General features: G+C 40.3%; 1 protein-coding gene and 1 pseudogene across 1 annotated transcript; both read right to left on the minus strand.

The window, feature by feature from the left end:
- Positions 1 to 2,576: 2,576 nt before the first annotated feature.
- Positions 2,577 to 3,215, minus strand: IL26 (interleukin 26). Its single transcript, XM_059081204.1, is given in 3 exon segments — positions 2,577 to 2,732; positions 2,906 to 2,959; positions 3,045 to 3,215. Coding segments are annotated over 3 exon segments (381 nt in total).
- A 9,622-nt stretch (positions 3,216 to 12,837) lies between these two features.
- LOC136792210 (52 kDa repressor of the inhibitor of the protein kinase pseudogene) lies at positions 12,838 to 14,437 on the minus strand (annotated as a pseudogene).
- Between the last annotated feature and the right edge of the window lie 6,950 nt (positions 14,438 to 21,387).

A 21,387-nucleotide genomic window follows, 5' to 3' on the forward strand; every position in this document is an offset into this window, starting at 1 on the left:
AAAACAAACTATCCAGTTTAAAAATGGGTGGGAGACCTAAACAGACATTTCACCAAGGAAGACACAGATGGCCAAGAGGCACATGAAAAGATGCTCAACATCACTAATTATTAGAGAAATGCAAATCAAAACTGCAAGAGGTATCACCTCACGCTGGTCAGAATGGCCATTATCAAAAAATTTAGAAACAATAAATTCTGGGAAGGGTGTGGTGAAAAGGGAACCCTCCTGCACTGTTGGTGGGAATGTAAATTGATACAGCCACTATGGAGAACAGTATGGAGGTTCCTTAAAAAACTACAAATAGAACTACCAAATGACCCAGCAATCTCACTACTGGGTATATACCCTGAGAAAACCATAATTCAAAAAGAGTCATGTACCACAATGTTCATTGCAGCACTATTTACAATAGCCAGGACATGAAACCAACCTAAATGTCCATTGACAGATGAATGGATAAAGAAGATGTGGCACATATATACAATGGAATATTACTCAGCCATAAAAAGAAACGAAATTGAGTTATTTGTAGTGAGGTGGATGGACCTAGAGTCTGTCATACAGAGTGAAGTAAGTCCGAAAGAGAAAAACAAATACCGTATGCTAATGCATATATATGGAATCTAAAAGGGGAAAAAAATGGTACTGATGAACCTAGTTGCAGGGCAGGAATAAAGAGGTAGACATAGAGAATGGACTTGAGGACATGAGGTGGGAGGGCAAAGCTGGGGCGAAGTTAGAGTAGCATCGACATATATATACTACCGAATGTAAAATATTTGGCTGAGCAGCAGCATAGCACAGGGAGATCAGCTCGGTGCTTTGCAATGACTTAGAGGGGTGGGATAGGGATGGTGGGAGGGAGGCTCAAGAGGGAGGGGATATGGGGATGTGTATGCATATGGCTGATTTGCTTTGTTGTGCAATAGAAACTAACACAGTACCGTGAAGCAATTATACTCCAATAGAGATCTATTTTTTAAAAAAGAGAGAGACTATTCTATTCACTGTCTTAATAAGATGACCTTATAAGTTAAGTATAGAATACACCAAAGATAAGTGATGACCTTTCCATTATTTCAGGCAAGGGAACTGGCCCAGAGCATTCTCTCTGTTCTGCCAAGAGGCACCAGTTTGTAATTTTTATGCTTGTTGTTATTTTAATGGAATAGGAGAGTTCATGGAAAACTATGCAACCCAAGTCCCAAACAAGGATGTAACTTAAACACAGACTAACCAAAGAGAACATAAATTTGTTGAATTTTTTTACCTAACTGAGCAGCTCACCCTCATAAAAATGCCTCTGCACTACAGACTGGAATTTGGGTTACTGAGTACTTTCATGGACCACAAGAAAATGATGTCCTAACTCTTAAAATCTAAAAATCCACTTCCAACTGCCCAGAGTTCAAGTTTCTGTAGCCCTGATGCCCAAGGGTAGAAAGCTCATTTCCTTCTGGCAACCCAAGGACTGTGATAATCATCAGGATCCCACACCCCAGTTTGTACCACCTTCAAGTACAACCACAGGAGGCTTGAGAAAGCATACTTGGAGCCCAAACAATGTCACAGAAAAGTTCAACACTTCCCACAGAGGCAAGCCAACTAATACTGCACAGATCCTGGCCTGGTTGTTTTGCTTTGTTTTGTTTTTCTGTACCAATCTTTAATATTGTGGATGTTTTTACAGTAAAGTGTGGTCACTTTTACTTCCTTAATTAATTCCCCATTGCTTAGGGTGACAGCAACCACACTGTAGCATCAAATAATTTAGGTACCAAAGAAGACACACTTCTTTTTTTCACTTTGTTTTGATTGAGACTTTGCCTTATACAGGGTACAACTCTAAAAACTTATATAAAAATAAGATTAAAAATCAATCTAAAAGCTTTTATCAATATGAGAAAGAGAGGAGGTGACAGAAAGAGAGAAGAAAAGAAAGACAGAGGAAGGAAGGGAGGGAGGGAGGGAGGAGAAAGAAAGGAAAGAAAGAAAGAAAGAAAGAAAGAAAGAAAGAAAGAAAGAAAGAAAGAAAGAAAGAAAGAAAGAAAGAAAGAAAGAAAGAGAGAGAGAGAGAGAGAGAGAGAGAGAGAGAGAGAGAGAGAGAAAGAAAGAAAGAAAGAAAGAAAGAAAGAAAGAAAGAAAGAAAGAAAGAAAGAAAGAAAGAAAGAAAGAAAGAAAGAAAGGGAAAGAGAGAAAAAAAGAGAGAAAGAAAGCAAATATCCTACAATAGCATTTGGCACATAGTTGGTGCTTAAGAAATATTCGTTAAATGAATGAATGAATTAGTTGGGAGTCACATAAAGAGAGAATGATTTGAAAAAACAGATATTCATTTGAGAAGCGTCTCCTGTCACTTTAGCTCTCTTCAACATGTTTTCTGTGCCATTCCTTAAGAAATAATACATAGTGGCATTACAAGTTATACAGGGTTATTTGATACTGTTTCACTGGTGATGGATCTCCATTTGGACTACAAGCCAACAATCAGAAAACTCCTTTACCCACTCTTTGGGGAGAAGACAACTTCCTACATGCTGTTTTCTGGATAGATGTCTAGGATCAAATTCACCTTATTTGCTATACATACTTGCACAGTGGCTCAATTTCTGCCTAAGGCTGTGAAAGTCTTCCACAAAGTGTATTTTCTTGCAAACTTGTAACTGGAGTTGACCAAAAACGTCTTCCATGAAAAGGGACAGTAATTGTTCTTGGAATCTGCAGTTTTTCTATAAATAAGATAGAATAAATTGCATAAGGTAAACTATGAGTAGCTTTTGTAAAATGACACTGAAGCATCCCCCGATTATTACTTCATGATCATCTGGAAAAAATAAAATGCAAGGAAATAAAAGCATCCAACAAGTAGAAATGTGAGAAAGAAAAAGACCCTCTGGCTTACCATAAATAGCTTTTTTGTTTTCTTTAATAACTGTACTTTTTTTACATGATCTTCCTACAATAAAACGAAGAGAAATAAGATTTATCCAGAATTTCAAACGTCCCTTTGGTCATCATTCTAAGCAGAGCCTAATACTTACTGGAATTGTTGCTTTGAGCCTTGCTGCTTTGACATACAGCGTATCAACAGCTTGGGACAGTGTTCCCCTTGGGTAGCAACTTGCAGCGAAGGAAGATTGCTTGTGCTTGGCAATGGTAAGAGACTAAGTGACAAACAGCAACCCAGACCTCAAAATGCAATTCACCCACATTTCCCTCCACACCACTCTGGGCTCATGTCACTCATGGCAGCCAGACAGTTACTCGTGTTGGTTAGATGAGAGGATAACCTAGTTACTTTAGCCCTCAAGGTTGCCTCTCCAATGAGATGCTGTGAAAGATAAATTACAGTTTAGAGAGAGGAAGATGACTTCAGTTGTTCTATTTTCTTAGAGCTTGCTTCATAATAAAAAAACGCTGACCACATCGTCTGTGATCTTAAGTAAAAGCACAAATTTACCAGTAAGGTTGGGGCCTGTTTCCAAGAAGAATTCAGAACCTCTGCTGCACATCACAACAGATTTCAGTATTATTTTTTAACATCTTTATTGGAGTATAATTGGTTTACAATGGTGTGTTAATCTCTGCTTTACAACAAAGTGAATCAGTTTTACATATACATATGTTCCCATATCTCTTCCCTCTTGCGTCTCCCTCCCTCCCACCCTCCCTATCCCACCCCTCTAGGTGGTCACAAACCACCTAGCTGATCTCCCTGTGCTATGCAGCTGCTTCCCACTAGCTATCCACCCTACGTTAGGTAGTGTATATATGTCCATGCCACTCTCTCACTTCGTCACAGCTTACCCTTCCTCCTCCCCATATCCTCAAGTCCATGCTCTAGTAGGTCTGTGTTTTATTCCCGTCCTATCACTAATCTCTTCATGACATTTTTTTTCTTAGATTCCATATATATGTGTTAGCATACAGTATTTGTTTTTCTCCTTCTGACTTACTTCACTCTGTATGACAGACTCCAGGTCCATCCACCTCACTACAAATAACTCAACTTCATTTCTTTTTATGGCTGAGTAATATTCCATTGTATATATGTGCCACATCTTCTTTATCCATTTATCTGTTGATGGACACTTAGGTTGCTTCCATGTCCTGGCTAAGATTTCAGTATTTTAAAAGTCATGTCATGCTAGTAAAAGAACTTGTTCTCCAGAACGCCATGTGATTTTTTTTTAATATGAAAAAAATCTCCTTTTCTAACAAGTAGCCCAGGAAATTTTGACCAAAAGGTAGAATGAGCAGCCCTGGGAAACGTGCTCATGACCTCAAATGGGTTTGACATTTGTCCTTTGTCAGATACTTCACCTGCCCCCCTCTTCCCTCAGAAGCCATTGTTCTACAGCCTGGCATCAAGACCCAAGTCCTCAAGAATTTTTCCAGCTCAGAAGTTGCAACTCTCCCAAAATATTCAAGACTTTTTTGAACCTGGACCAAGGATTAAGACCTACAATTTAATAGGTTCTCTATCATCTTTGTCCAAGCTGACCACCCACACTTTTCCTTTAACTCTAGACTTCCAGGAGAGTGCAAACTCCTTATACCTTTTCCTTTTTGAATTCTCAGTGCCTACCACGATGCCTCAGGTAAAGAAGAAGCATATTCAGCACTAGATGAATTGTACTTCCCTTTCCATATCATGAGATGCTACTATAACTGCTTTGTTTTTTCATTTATTCCATTAACAAATTTTTATCAAGGATCTGTCTACAAAGAACAGTGCTTGGTACCAGGGGGCTACGTACGAAAGCAGGTGCTCCATGGACTCTCATCCTCAACTCTGTCCCAATTCTTCCCATGGTGATAAATATGGTTCCTTTCGTGTAGCATCCCCAGGATAAGACGTGGACACAGCTCAGAATCATATACTGAGAAGCAGAGCTAAGTCACCAAAGCCCAGAATGAATGGAGCCAACATCATCCCAGGCAAGTTAACACGAGGACTCTGGTTGTGAGTAAGTGATTCATCAAAACTAGGCGGGGTCGGCTCCAGAAACAGGCGCAGAGCTGCCGAAGAGACAGGAGACTTTTTCTTGCCTCTTTGCTTCCTGGGGCGCGAGGAGAGGGGATTAAGGGCACCGCGTAAAGGAGTTCCAGAAACGGGCGCGAGCCGCGGCTGTCGGCACGGACAGTAGAGACGGGTGTGGGATGCTAGGGTTGCTGCTGCCGCCACCAAGAGGCCTGTATACGAGCACAGGTCACTCTGCACATCACCCCTTCCGGGAGCCCGTGCAGCCCGCCACTGCCGGGGTCCCCGGATCCAGGGACAGCTTCCCCGGGAGAACGTGCGGCACGCCTCGGGCCGGTGCAGCGTCACGCCGGCCTCTGACGTCGCGGACTCGCCCCGCATCCGCACCCCTCCCTCCCCCCGGCCTGAGTGAGCCAGAGACCACGAATCAGCTGCTCCTTTAACCCCGTCCTGTCTGAGCGAAGGGCAGACGCCCTCAGACGACCTGCACGCAGAGGCGGGGCCAAGTCCAAAGCTGAACACCAGGAGCTGTGCGAACAAAGAGAGGGGGAGGTCTCTCCCAGCAGGCTCAGAAGCAGCGGGTTAAAGCTCCACAATCAACTTGAAGTGCCCTGCATCTGTGGAAAACATGAATAGACAGCGAAATATCCCAAGTTGAGGAGGTGGACTTTGGGAGCAAGATATACTATTATTTTCCCCTTTTTTCTTTTTGTGAGTGTGTATGTTGCTGTGTGAGATTTTGTCTGTATAGCTTTGCTTGCACCATTTGTCCTAGGGTTAGACCGACCCGTTTTTTTGTTTTGTTTTGGTTTTTTGGTTTTTTTAATAGAAATTTTTCTTCTTAAGAATTATTTTTTATTTTAATAACTATATTTTATCCTACTTTATATTGTCTTCTCCCTTTCTTTCTTCCTTTCTTCCTCCCTTCCTTCCTCCCTTTCTTGTCCCTTCCTTCCTCTCCTCCTTCCTTCCTTCCTTCCTTTCTTCCTTCCTTCCTCCCTTCCTTTCTTCCTTCCTTCTTTCCCTCCCTCCCTCCCTCCCTCCTTCCTTCCTTCCTTTCTTTCCTTTCTATTTTTTCTCCCTTTTATTTTGAGCCGTGTGGATTAAAAGCTCTTGGCACTCCAGCCAGGCATCAGGGCTGTGTCTCTGAAGTGGGAGAACCAACCTCAGGACACTGGTCCACAAGAGACCTCCCAGGTCCACGCAATATCAAATGGCGAAAATCTCCCAGAGATCTCCATCTCAACACCAAGACCCAGCTTCACTCAAGGACCAGCAACAAACAGTGCTGGACACCCTATGCCCAACAAAGAGCAAGACAGGTCTACAGCCCCATCCATTAGCAGAGAGGCTGCCTAAAATCATAATAAGGCTACCAACATCCCCAAACACACCACCAGACGTGGACCTGCCCACCAGAAAGACAAGATCCAGCCTCATCCACCAGAACAGAGGCACTAGTCCCCCCAACCAGGAAACCTACTCAACCCACTGAACCAACCTTAGCCACTGGGGACAGCCACCAAAAACAATGGGAACAATGAACCTGCAGCCTGCAAAAAGGAGACCCCAAACACATTAAGATAAGCAAAATGAGAAGACAGAAAAACACACAGCAGATGAAGGAGCAAGATAAAAACACACCAGACCTAACAAATGAAGAGGAAATAGGCAGTTTACCTGAAAAAGAATTCAGAATAATGATAGTAAAGATGATTCAAAATCTTGGAAATAGAATAGACAAATTGCAAGAAACAGTTAACAAAGACCTAGAAGAAATAAAGAGGAAGCAAGCAACGATGAGCAACACAATAAATGAAATGAAAAATACTCTAGATGGGATCAATAGCAGAATAAATGAGGCAGAAGGACGGATAAGTGACCTGGAAGATAAAATAGTGGAAATAACTACTGCAGAGCAGAATAAAGAAAAAAGAATGAAAAGAACTGAGGACAGTCTCAGAGACCTCTGGGACAACATTAAATGCACCAACATTCGAATTATAGGGGTCCCAGAAGAAGAAGAGAAAAAGAAAAGGACTGAGAAAATATTTGAAGTGATTATAGTTGAAAACTTCCCTAATATAGGAAATAAAATAGTCAATCAAGTCTAGGAAGCACAGAGAGTCCCATACAGGATAAACCCAAGAATAAGCATGCCAAGACACATAATAATCAAACTGTCAAAAATTAAATACAAAGAAAACATATTAAAAGCAGCCAAGGGAAAAACAACTAATAACACACAAGGGAATCCCCATAAGGTTAACATCTGATCTTTCAGCAGAAACCCTACAAGCCAGAAGGGAGTGGCAGGACATATTTAAAGTGATGAAGGAAAAAAACCTACAACCAAGATTACTCTACCCAGCAAGGATCTCATTCAGATTTGATGGAGAAATTAAAACCTTTACAGACAAGCAAAAGCTGAGAGAGTTCAGCACCACCAAACCAGCTTTACAACAAATGCTAAAGGAACTTCTCTAGGCAAGAAACACAAGAGAGGGAAAAGACCTACAAGAACAACCTGAAACAATTAAGTAAATGGTAATAGGAACATACATATCGATAATTACCTTATATGTAAATGGATTAAATGCTCCCACCAAAAGACACAGACTGGCTGAATGGATACAAAAACAAGACCCATATATATGCTGTCTACAAGAGACCTACTTCAGACCTAGGGACACATACAGACTGAAAGTGAGGGGATGGAAAAAGATAATTCCATGCAAATGGAAATCAGAAGAAAGCTGGAGTAGCAATTCTCATATCAGACAAAATAGACTTTAAAATAAAAACCATTACAAGAGATAAAGAAGGACACTACATAATGATCAAGGGATCAATCCATGAAGAAGATATAACAATTGTAAATATCTATGCACCCAACATAGGAGCACCTCAATACATAAGGCAAATACTAACAGCCATAAAAGGGGAAATCGACAGTAACACAATCATAGTAGGGGGCTTTAACACCCCACTTTCACCAATGGACAGATCATCTAAAATGAAAATAAATAAGGAAACACAAGCTTTAAATGATACATTACACAAGATGGACTTAATTGATATTTATAGGACATTCCATCCAAAAACAACAGAATACACATTTTTCTCAAGTGCTCATGGAAGATTCTCCAGGATCGATCATATATTGGGTCACAAATCTAGCCTTGGCAAATTTAAGAAAATTGAAATCATATCAAGTATCTTTTCTGACCACAACGCTATGAGACTAGATATCAATTACAGGAAAAGATCTGTAAAAAATACAAACACATGGAGGCTAAACAATACACTACTTAATAACGAAGTGATCACTGAAGAAATCAAAGAGGAAATCAAAAAATACTTAAAAACAAATGACAATGGAGACACGACAACCCAAAACCTATGGGATACAGCAAAAGCAGTTCTAAGAGGGAAGTTTATAGCAATACAATCTTACCTTAAGAAACAGGAAACATCTCGAATAAACAACCTAACTTTGCACCTAAAGCAATTAGAGAAAGAAGAACAAAAAAACCCCAAATTTAGCAGAAGGAAAGAAATCATAAAGATCAGATCAGAAATAAATGAAAAAGAAATGAAGGAAACAATAGTAAAGATCAATAAAAGTAAAAGCTGGTTCTTTGAGAAGATAAATAAAATTGATAAACCATTAGCCAGACTCATCAAGAATAAAAGGGAGAAGACTCAAATCAATAGAATTAGAAATGAAAAAGGAGATGTAACAACTGACACTGCAGAAACACAAAAGATTATTAGAGATTACTACAAGCAACTCTCTGCCAATAAAATGGGCAACCTGGAAGAAATGGACAAATTCTTAGAAATGCACAAGGCTGCCGAGACTGAACCAGGAAGAAATAGAAAATATGAACAGACCAATCACAAGCACTGAAATTGAAACTGTGATTAAAAATCTTCCAACAAACAAAAGCCCAGGACCAGATGGCTTCACAGGCGAATTCTATCAAACATTTAGAGAAGAGCTAACACCTATCCTTCTCAAACTCTTCCAAAAGATAGCAGAGGGAGGAACACTCCCAAACTCATTCCATGAGGCCACCATCACCCTGATACCAAAACCAGACAAAGACATCACAAAGAAAGAAAACTATAGGCCAATATCACTGATGAACATAGATGCCAAAATCCTCAACAAAATACTAGCAAACAGAATCCAACAGCACATTAAAAGGATCATACACCATGATCAAGTGGGGTTTATTCCAGGAATGCAAGGATTCTTCAATATACGCAAATCAATCAACGTGATACACCATATCAACAAACTGAAGGAGAAAAACCATGATCATCTCAATAGATGCAGAGAAAGCTTTTGACAAAATTCAACACCCATTTATGATAAAAACCCTGCAGAAAGTAGGCATAGAGGGAAATTTCCTCAACATAATAAAGGCCATATATGACAAACCCACAGCCAGCATTGTTCTCAATGGTGAAAAACTGAAACCACTTCCACTAAGATCAGGAACAAGACAAGGTTGCCCACTCTCACCACTCTTATACTGATTTCTAAATGAAGGCAACCAGGGCTGGCAAAGGAGCAAAGAGAAAGTATAAAGTAAAAGGTCCAAACACTTGGAAGTATTTTTGGCTGTTTCAGATAGTAAGCGGGTCTCTTTGGCAAGCCCAAGCGTCGTTTCCACAGGAGCACCTCCGCTGATAAAGGACACTCCCTCTGAAATAAGATAGGAACCCTTCCTAAAGAGCTACGACAGAAGACAGCTGATCAAGACTGCAAAGTGAGGATCACTGAAGTTTTATAGAAATTCAGGAAAAGGAAGAATTATTTTTATCTGGGATTAGCTTAAAGGGTGTTGGAACTGGGACATGAAATATCCTAAGGTTTTTTGTTTTGTTTTGTTTTGAGCAGAGTAATGCTTACTGTTCAGAGTTCTTTTAGACAAAAGAATGTGAACATCAGGAATCAGAAGTCCAAATGCCTTCAGTGGGCATGGGATTAACATAAGCACCCTGAGTGGGTAGACATAGAACAATTGAGACTAAACTGCTTATATAGCCACGAAGCCTAAAATCTGCCCAATTATACAGCCTATTAACACACTGTGTGGGTGCAATAAAAGCACCACACAGAATACTTCCAGGAGCCATATACTGCCTTGAACAACTAAAATTTGGGGGCCCCTGATACGTACCAACAAAATGCAAGTGCAACTCAAGTTGCTAATATTGATAAAGAAAGTCAGGGTGGGTGCTGACTGTTTTTGCACCTCTGATAGTTGCATTTCCATAAATGTCTTATATCCCTCAAATCCTCATAATCCAAGGAAGATCATACATATCCCAAGGATGTTTCTGCTTTAGTTTACAACCAACTCAAGAGAACCGTGGTCTTTTCTTAAATGACTGAAAACTATGTAGCCCCATTAATCACAGTCATCCTACACCTTAGTCAGCAGACCTGCCTCTCATTAGGGTCCTTTAAACAGTCAAATCTCACCTCACAGGATGAATAGGGATTATCCTTTTGAATCGAATACTCAAAGCGGGGGCCCTGAAGGCAATTCAAAAGGGGGTTCCAAAGGTGTCCTGAATAACAGAACTATTGGAATAAGTTCATAATGTCCTTCGGGCACCGACTTAAAAGAGAAGTTTCTGCTCATTTGGATCAATTTTTATTATATCACTTTCACAAATTTCTTATACAGAACTGTATAAAAATTGCTGTTAATTACAAGGAGATTTGGTTTTGAAACTCAGATCCACTTCTCATTAGTTGTATGGCCTCGGGAAAGTTACTAATCCTCTCTAAGCTTCAGTTTTTGTCATCATTAAACAGGACAATAATTAAACCTAATGTAGAAGGTTGTCATGAGCAAAAAATACAGCAATATAAATAAGAACGCTTAGCACGATGGCAGCTATAGTAGCACTCTGCAAGTGGTAGCTATTTCATTCTCATTTTTCAAACAATAACGGTGTCTTAGTCTGTTTAGGTGCTATAACAAAATACCAGACTGGGTAGCTTTCAAATAACAGAAATTTATTTCTCACAGTTCTTCAGGCTGGGAAGTCCAAGATCAACATGTCAGCATGGTCATATTCTAGGAAGGGTTCTCTTCTGGGTTGCAGACCACCAGCCTCTCACAGCATCCTGACATGGTGGGGCCTCTTTTATAAAGGCACGAATCCCATTCATGAGGGCTCTGCCTTCATGACCTAATCACCTCTCCAAAACACCATCACCTTGGAGTCTAGGTTTCAACATATGAATTGGGGGCAAGGGAGAAAAACACAAACATTCAGACCATAGCAAGATGCATGTGTAATACCTGTATGATATTCAAGTTCATTACAATCCTTGAGAAGTTTTGGGAAATGGTTGAAGAAAGCAAGAAAAGGGAAGGACGAGCAACGATCTGACATTTCACAGTGTGTGGGCATGAGGGATTCCATTTATCCCACACACATCCAGAAGGCAGACTAGAACCAATTAAGTGGGTATTTTAGGGCTGCGACTCCTACGTAATACACAGGAGAACATTCAAACACTTTATCTGCCCCAAAGCTCAACTGACTGCCCCAGTTCCCAAATGCCAGCATGACAGCCAAGCATGACAGCCATTCCCCTTGAAATTTAAGTCCCTCCCACCCAGAAGAATGCTAGCAGCCCTCTCTGATGGTCAAGCATGTCCAATAAGCAAAATGAGCACACCAGCTCACGTAGAGAATCACAGCTCACTTTGAGTCCTCGATGATACAACTATGCATATGCCCCTCTGTTGGAGGAAAAAACAATTGGGGATTTTTAATTTGCTAAACCATTTTGTCGACTCTAAGATGCCTTCCTTCCACACGTTAGTATCTCTGAAATCCCAGCCTGTTCCTTTTTTAAAAAGAACAAAATTCACATTTTATTTAGGTTGAAATAAGCTATACAAAATTGATTTTCTTCACCAAAAATAATGGCAATATTTTCTGTATTATTCCTAGATAAGCCACAAAACACTTATTTTTGTAGTTTCTAGGTTTTGCTTGTAAATCAAGATGAGGCAGTAGATACAGTCATGGGAAAAGACAGAAAAAAACAGACAAACCGGTTATCAGTATCCATGGCCTCTGAGCCTGTCTTGACCATGAAACAGAAGTGTTCAACATATACCTGCCAAAAAGCTTATGAAGATGTAGACTCAATAGAGGAATGCAAACGCCAACAACCAGATGTGGAACAACAATGGCAGGCTCTTCTTTTCAAACTTTAAGTATAACTTGTTCCTTTAACTTCATTTGATAAAGATGAAATCTGCACTGAAATCCTTGTTTGGTGAGCTCACACGTTTCTCTCACAGTCTGATAATTTTCTTAACTGTCCCTTACAGATTTTTAACAGCATACTTAAAACTACTATTCAAAGGTCAGTCATGAGCTTCATTGTAATGTTTTATAAAATGTATTCCTTGCTCCCATACCTCCTCAAAATTTACTTCTTCAAAGAACTGATAACTCAGTACCTGACAACTTGATCCACAGTGATAAATGTTATATGTAAAATGACTTAATTAATACAAGTCCAAAGTGCCATTAGCAGAGATCACGCAGAGTGTAACGTGGTACTTTCAATGCTATCTTCTGGAAGAAGAGTTAGGTCTCCAAAGCATGGGACTTCAAACGGGCCATTTAAACAGGCAGATTATCAGTGACTAATGTACTCAATGGGAGGCCTACAGGTCAAGATATTCAGGGATTAAGTGGCCTACGTACACCTTACAACTTTTCGGTAAGATAGTTTCAAATTTCTAACAGATTTTTTCAAATATCAAATATAAGAGAAAGCCTATTTTAAAAGTCTCTTAGGTATTTTTAGTGGTTTCTGAATTATCCATAGGAAGCTCTGACTTACTTGTATAGAGTTTAATATATGTATCCACCATTAAATCCAAATTGTGTTTTATATCAAAATTTGTGTTAAGCGAAGCCAAGTTCCTTGACCTTTGGTCTGTCAAAGTGTTCCTCAGGTATGCGTTGAGACTCTTTCACCCATTTTCATAGCGTTCACTCTCAAACTTCATCACAGGAAGAATACATAGGACCTTCAGCAATGCATTAACTTTAGGAGAAAACTTGATGTCTGGCAGATGAAGGGCTTCATAAATAGTGGACGAAAGTTCTATATCTTTCCCTCTGTGTTTCCACTTGATTCTGCAACGATGCAGCTCAGCAGAGAGCATGTCAGGATTAGGTAAATCACTTCTGCACATGTCAGCACTATGCTCCTCTGATGTATTGAATTTGAGCTGTCCCCTGACAGAGAGTACCAGAGATAAGCATTTAAGAGCTTTAAGGTGCTGTTCTGAGAATATATCTTTCAGTTCCTGAATAATGTGTTCCGCTGTTGGAACACTTAGAGTTTCTTTATAGTAACTCTCAGAGGTTAGCTGAGATTCCAGGTTACTGTGCTGAGCTCTGTGAAATTTCCCCAGGAGTTTTATCAGAATATAAAGTTTGGTTGCCAAATTTGCGACTTCCTCAAACCAAAATTCATGATAAACCGGTATTTTCCATCACTTCATTTAGTGAATGCAGCACTGCAGTCAAACTACTGGCTGCAAAGAAGACATCAGAAGTTTGCCCCTGAAGATTTTTCCCAAAGGCTCTTGTAAAAGATAGAACATTTTTAAGAACAACAATGGTAACAATGAAATCAAAATCTGTTACCGCAGCTCTCACAGACCTCTAGCATCTGTTTCTGCTGTGTTTTCGAACAGAGTAATGTGTTCATTGCCGTTATCTCAAAGCACTTTCTCAGAACCTCTTCACCAGAATTGATCTGGCACTCCAGCAGTGCTTGAAAGTTGTCAGGAGTAAAGAGACCTTCTGGGATTTCATCAGCTTCATGTCCATCCAGAGGTGTGTTCTTTTTTCCCATAAGAATCAAAATTTCAAATAAAGATTTTAAGTATTCTTTGTTTTCCTCCTCTTCAAGGGTTAAAGGTAAAATGTCTTCATCCTGCTCTTCACCCCCTTCTGCACTGGGGTTCTGAGCATTGCTGTTGTTTATTTCCTTATGCTTTCATTCCTGTTCAGAAGTTTCATCAATTTTTTTCTGTTTCAATGTCCTGATTTCATCTTCACTCAATTCTTTTATTCGTTTTCTGTGTCTGCTGTGTGGGTTATTCAAATGGCTGGTAAGATCAAACATTGTTGGTATTGCATTATCTCGAAGAACTGTCCTATAAGGACTAGTTCTACAGATATAGAAGTCTCGAAGTGTTTGGCACACAAGCAATAATGCTTATTTAGTTGATCGGGGGTTTTATCTTCTAAGTCTGCTCTCCTACAATTCTCCACCCACTTCTGGCATCTGGCTGGATCCCACGGGAACCTGAAAAAGGCCAGGTCTGACTGCGTGCTCTTCCACGTGCAGTTGGGGGCCTAGCAGAAGTTCGGCATCGTCGTCTGCCCGCCGGCCGGCCCAGCCCTCCCCTCCCCGCCTCCTCAGGGCAGCCTGCCAGCCCGTCGGGGCCGGGGAGGGAACCCAGCCTGTTTTATAATCCACGGAGTCTTACAATTATATCACCGAGTCAGGAGTCCGTTCTGTGCAGTCCCTAATGACGTCATCACTTCCGCTGAACTGCGTGCATGGTTGTTACTGTGGGTGTTGAGTTTACCTGCTGTTCAAATGCCTTTGAAAAGACACCCTATGATTTGGCATTGACACTAGAGTTAATGTGTTCACAGAAAGGCACAGAACAGCAGTGGACTGCAAATCTGCTTTCAGAGAAGCAAATATTTGTCTTTGGAGGAATGACCAAAAATACATGTTTTCTTGCAAAGCAACAGCCAAGTGCTCAATGTTAAGAAAGCGTTGCATCGTAGTTTATTCAGCAACATTTTTTTTTCCTTTCTTAGTGGTAAATGAAATAATGCTGCAACTTCCAATATATTGTATCTTAAAGTTGTTGAAATACGATGTAAATAAGAAGGAGATAGATCTCTTTAAACCAGTCATCCAAAAAAAAAAAAAAAAAAACCCAAACACCCACTGAAATCCAATGTTTTCCCCAGGATAGATCCAGAAAATATAGATAAGAAATAGTCATAGATAGATAACTATGTTCAGTACAATGACAGCTTGGTTTTTGTCCCCTCAGTAATGGTAGATCCCATTCTATTGAACACTTCCACCCAGGAAACCTGTTTATCTCATGCTTACATCCTCAGAGGGATGGATGAGAACCGGTTAGAGAGGGGAAGAAGAGTGCTGTCGATGGTCTGCACAAGAAAAGAGGGAGCTACTGAGGTTGGATGCATGAGTAGCATGAAGAGGAAACATGCCTGGAAATTCACTGAGAGTCTCAGCCTATGTTCCCGGCCCCGTGCTGGGTGGCTGGTACTCTATGTTTTCACCTTTCATCATTAATTGACTCATTCACCGAGTACTTAAACTGAGTGCTTGTCATCTCCCAGGCTTACTGGAGCTTGTTGGGAGGAGAATGTTTTTATATCCTAAAGTTCGAGGTATAACTAAATGCTTCCCATTATACTTGAGGATGTAGTTAGGCTTAGAGCATCTGGTATTGCTCCATTTTACAGAGGAAGAATCTGAGGTCCGGAGAAGTTGAATCACATGCCCAGTGACACTCAGATCAAAAAGGCAGAAGATTCCATCCATGTTTTTAAGACTCCAAGCCCATGTGTTTCCCACTCCCTGTGCAGCCTCCCTCCACACTGGAGAGCAGGGTACAAGGAGTGTCTGAGGCTGTGGTGGCGATCACAGAAAACAGAGACTTAAGGAAAAAGGAACAAAAAGAAAAAAAACCTAAGGAATAGTCAAATGAAAATTTTTGTGATTTTTATAGCCCTTGCATATTCACTATAGGAATATCTAACTTTATGTAATACTTCATAAAGATTTTCCTTTACTTGGTCTTCCCAACATTTCTATAAAAGGTAAAGAAGGTCTTGTTTTTCTCAGTTTACAGGTAAGAGAGCTGAGACTGAAAGAGGTTAAATGGCTGTCTGAAGGCACAAGACAGGAAGTAGCAAACCTGGGTTTGACCCATGTCTTCAAACAGCAAATCCAGTGGTATTTCCACTGTACCATTTTGACTCTGGGTTAATACACAAACATTATGTATGTATGAGTCCAAGATCTTCTGATGAGCAGTGTGAGAATAAACCAACACACAAATACAAAAAAAGTATTATCCATTCCAATAGCTATTATGCAGTACCGATCTTCTTCATAGCTTTGTCGATTTTTTGTTATCTTAGCATTTTCAGTTTTGACATGATGGTAGCGTACATATTGGCCATTTATTCTCTGGCAATAAAAGGCATGTCATCCCTAAAACCTGCAAAGAATATGGTACCCTAACCTTGATTTCAAAATAAAAAATAAGAAGTCAGAAGCAGATTTCCCATAGTAACCACCACAGTGGATGACAGAGATAGACCTGCTGCTGTCCCCCTCACTCTTAGCCCCACAGAAGAAAAGGATACACAATGGATACATCAATCCAAGCATCCTCCAAAATTTTATCAAAGTACATGACTTAAAAATAGCCTTTCTACCTCATTTTCTAAGTGCATCAAAAAGAAATTTGGCAGTAATAACTGTAAGAATTGAGATAGAGTTTAGAAATCACAATAGCAAGAGTCCTAGAAATAGATGTATCTTTTCTGTCAAAATGTATTAATCATTGGTCCATCTCTTCAGCCCTGTGGTTCTGGGGCAGTCAGCATAAGTGCCTGATAGATTCTACTCAGACTAAGCAATGCACTTGAACCTGAACTTGCAGGCCACCAGACTAAGCAATGCACTTGAACCTGAACTTGCAGGCCACTAGAAGCATGATTTCTCCCTTAGGACTTCCTGTCACACTCAGAGTAAAATCCAAATCCTTTCAATGGCCTAAGGGCCTGTCTGATTTTGCTAGTCTCCTTGCCTTTTGGCTTCTCCTTCTGCTCTCCCCTTTGCTCACCTCCTCTAGCCACAATACCTCCTTGTTGCTCTTCAAACTCACTAAGATGCCTGCAGCTCAGAGCCTTTGCATTGGCTGTTCCCTCTACCTGAAATGTTTCCCCACTACACCCCACACCACCCCAGATAGCTTCATGGCCCGCTCTTTTAAATCTTTCAAGTTTTTGCTTAAATACAACCTTTCCAGCTAGGCTTTCCTAGGATACCTGTTCTGGGCTGAAGGTTGTCCCTCCAAAATTCATATGTTGAAGTCCTAACCCCCAGCACCCCAGAATGTGGCTGTGTTTGGAGGTGTAGGGTCTTTAAAGAGGTAATCAAGTTAATTACCTATCTGGGCAGGCCCTGATTCAGTGTGACTGATGCCCTTATAAGAAGAGGAGATTAGGACACAGACATACACAGAGGAAAAACCATGTGAGGACACAGAGAGAAAGTGGCCATCTATAAGCCAAGGAGGGAGGCCTCAGAAGAAACCAATCCTGCTGACATCTTGATGTCAGACTTCTAGCCTCCAGAACTATGTCACTCTGCCTGTGTGGTACTTTGTTATGGCAGCTCTTGCAAACTAATACAGTACCCTAATGAGAATTAACCTCACTCCTAGCTCCTTTGTTTCCTTTATCTGTTTTATATTTTTCCAAATTCCTTACCATTATCTTACATATCTTTCACTTATACATTTTGTTTACTGTTTATCTCCCTTTGCTAAAGTCTAAGCTCTATCAGGGCAGGAATTTTTTTCTGCTTGGTCATCGCTGTTGCCGAGGTTCCAAACAGAGACTAGCCCATGGTATGTGCTCAGTAAATACTGTTGGATTACTGATTACACCTCCATCATCACCATGGAATGCCCTGTGAAGTGAGAGAAGACCAAAAGGCAGTCAGGGCTCTAAGGAGGAAGGAGAGAGAAGTTTGGGTGCTGACATAAAGATAATAAACTCTGCTTTGGGAGCTCGACCCACTTCTGAGCCACGTTGGGCAGCCACAAGCAGCTCTTTATCTTCTCATTTTGCCTATGAAATCTACAGAGCTCACAATGGGCATCCTCTCCTCTGCCTTTGATATTGTTTCCTGTCTCTCCTCTGCATTTCAAACCAAACCAGATGCGTAGGAGGATAAGATCAGCTGAGCATCTGGGCTTGATGGGAACCTCTCATGCAGCTCTGCGCTGGGGGATGCTGGCTACTGCTTTTTGTTCTGTATCTTTCTCTCATAACTTCCTACACACCAGCTGTCCACTTTACTGCAGTTAAATGTATCTGTGTTTTTGTATTACAGGCCTGGGTGTTCTCCGATGACAGGAACCAGCTAATGAGAGGTCTCTTATCCTTCCTACAGATTTGTTTTGGTGTTCATGTCTTCCGTGATTCTGTCCTGAATCAGTATATTTGTTAATTCCTTCAAAATTATACACTCACACACAGACAGACACACACACTCACCATTCTACTGTTCATAGCAGATCTTATCAATAAGATAAGAGATATATATGCATATATGCAGACCTTATATATATTGAGCACCTCCTATGTTCCAGGCAATACTCCAGATGGTAAGCAAAACAAACCAAAACCTTTAACCTCACGGAGCTTAGATTCTAGTAAGGAATTGCCTTAGCCCAGGTGCCTCATGAATCTGCCGACGCAACCTGAGTTCTAGCCACACTGGACCTCTGACCTTCCCCTCAGCCCTCTGTCCCCTTTCATGTCTCCAACCCTTTGCTTTTCCAGGTCCTTGGGCCCAGAATCCTATTCCATCCTCTATGCATTCATCCACCAAACATTTAACAAGCACCTGTGAAGTGCCAGGCATTTTTAGTTCCTGGAATACAAAGATGAACAATAGTTCCTGTCCTTGAAACGTTCTCAACATAGACACATAAATAATTAAACTTGGGTGTGATAAATGCTAAGAGAGAGATGTAGATTATGCTTGGCCAGTCCTGAAGATGGAGCAATTAACTATGACTAGGTTGTAAAAGGGAAGAAAAAGAGAAAATTTCCCAGAGGAGAAGACATTTTTAAAAATTGAAATATAGCTAATTTACAGTGTTGTGTTAGTTTCAAGTGTACAGCAAATTGATTCAGTTACATTAACACATATATGTATATGTATATATCTATATCTATACATATCTATATCTAGCTGTCTAGCTATCTATATATATTTTTTCAGATTCTTTTCCATTATAGGTTATTATAAGATGTTGAGTATAGTTCCCTGTGCTATACATTAGGTCCTTGTTGTTTACCTGTCTTATGTATAGTATTGTGTATATGTTAATCCCAAACTCCTAATTTATCTCCCCCCTCCACCATTATCGCCTTTGGTAACCATAAGTTTGTTTTCTATGTCTGTGAGTCTGTTTCTGTTCTGTAAATGTGTTCATTTGTATCTTTTTTGTAGATTCCACATATAAGTGATATATGGTATTTGTCTTTATCTGTCTGACTTACTTCACTTAGTATTATAATCTCTAAGTCCATTCGTGTTGCTACAAATGACATTATTTCATTCTTTTTTATGGTTGAGTAATATTCCACTGTATTTATATACCACATCTTCTGTATCTATTCATCTGTTGGTGGACATTTAGGTTGCTTCCATGTCTTGGCTATTGTAAATAGTGCTGTTATGAATATTGGTATGCATGTATCTTTTCAAATTAGAGCTTTCTCCAGATATATTCCCAGGAGTGGGATTGCAGGATCATACAGTAACTCTATTTTTAGTTTTTTAAGGAACCTCCATACTGTTCTCCATAGTGGTTGTATCAATTTACATTCCCACCAACAGTGCAAGAGGGTTCCCTTTTCTCCACACCCTCTCCAGCATTTATCATTTGTAGACTTTTTGATGATGGCCATTCTGACTGGTGTGAGGTGATGCCTCATTGCAGTTTTCATTTGCATTTCTCTAATAATTAGAGATACTGAGCATCTTTTCATGTGCCTGTTGGCCATCTGTATGTCTTCTTTAGAGAAATGTCTATTTAGGTCTTCTGCCCATTTTTTGATTGGGTTATTTGCTTTTTTGATATTAAGCTGGATGAGCAGAAGATCTTGCATACCCTATGATTTAAATCGTTGCTTAATGAACTACATTGAATTGAAATGCCTAAGGGTGTCAGTGAGTCAAGCAGCCATGTGAAATTCATAAAGTTCCTGCGCACTCATTGTGCCTAAAAATAGCATCTGCAGCGATGGCAAGATGAAAATATCACAGGTAAAACAACAACTCAAAAAAGCATTTCAGTTTTTCGAGGACGGCGACCGGGTCTGTGGAGTCGCCCTAGGAGCCGGAGCTGTCGCATCCCCTCCTCTTCCACTTCCCGTTGCAAACAATAAAGGCCATTCGTACCGTAGTAAAAAAAAAAAAAAAAGAAGAAGAAGCATTTCACAGCATGTGGGTTTCAAAAAGAAACGACGCCTACTAGTAAGGACACAGCTGGTCGATTTCTAGGTGGTATTGAGGTTAACCTGCAGGCACATTGTCAAAGTAAGATAGGAGATGCAGAGAATGAGCCAGACGGTTAAACTCAGTAGAAATAAGGCAGGGACTGTGACTCAAAGAGACATGTAGGGTCACCGTGAACATCCTTAGCAGCTGTAAAAATAAAAGAGTTGAAGGAAGGGCCACACAAAAGAGAAGCAACCAAAACACAAGGCTGGGTGGGGTCAGAATTATTCAGGTGTAATAGCTCTCCCACCCTCTAGCTGGCGCAGTAGCCTGACTCCAGCAAGATTCAAGTGTGCCTGGTGTGGAAGCAGCAGGGAGAAGAGAGCCTCACGCACAAAGCAGCACAAGCACTCCTGGACCAAAAGGGAGAAGAAAGCTTTTTAGGTCCTTCAGGTAATACTGCATGTTGACCTAAGCGCCTCTATTTCCCGTGGAGAAATCTATTGGAGAAATAGGATTTTTCTTTAATTAAAGAGAACTATTTTGATTTTAGAAACCAAAATACCACTGTTTCTGATTTTGCTTCATTACAGGGTCAAACATTTGCACACGACTTAGATATGCCAAAAAACTGGCTTTATTTATTGTCCATAAACAATACATAAACTAGCAGACTCCATCCTACTACTAGGTGGGAGCTGGGAGGAGAATGGAAGAGAGAACATATATAGGTCAGAATCTCAGCGGAAAACATACGTTACACTCAAGCTGGGTAATGGAAAAGAGTTGTTTTTTTAATGAAAATATAGTTGATTTACAATATCGTGTTCGTTTCAGGTATACAGCAAAGTGATTCAGTTATATATATATATTTTTTCAGATTATTTTCCTTTATAGGTTATTATAAGATATTGGATATAGTTCCCTGGGTTATACAGTAAATCCTTTTTGCTCATCTATTTTATGTATAGTAGAGTGTACCTGTTAATCCCGTACTCCTAATTTGTCCCGCCTCCCC

Source organism: Kogia breviceps, chromosome 12 (genome assembly GCF_026419965.1).
Source record: "Kogia breviceps isolate mKogBre1 chromosome 12, mKogBre1 haplotype 1, whole genome shotgun sequence".
Classification (NCBI taxonomy): domain Eukaryota; kingdom Metazoa; phylum Chordata; class Mammalia; order Artiodactyla; family Physeteridae; genus Kogia; species Kogia breviceps.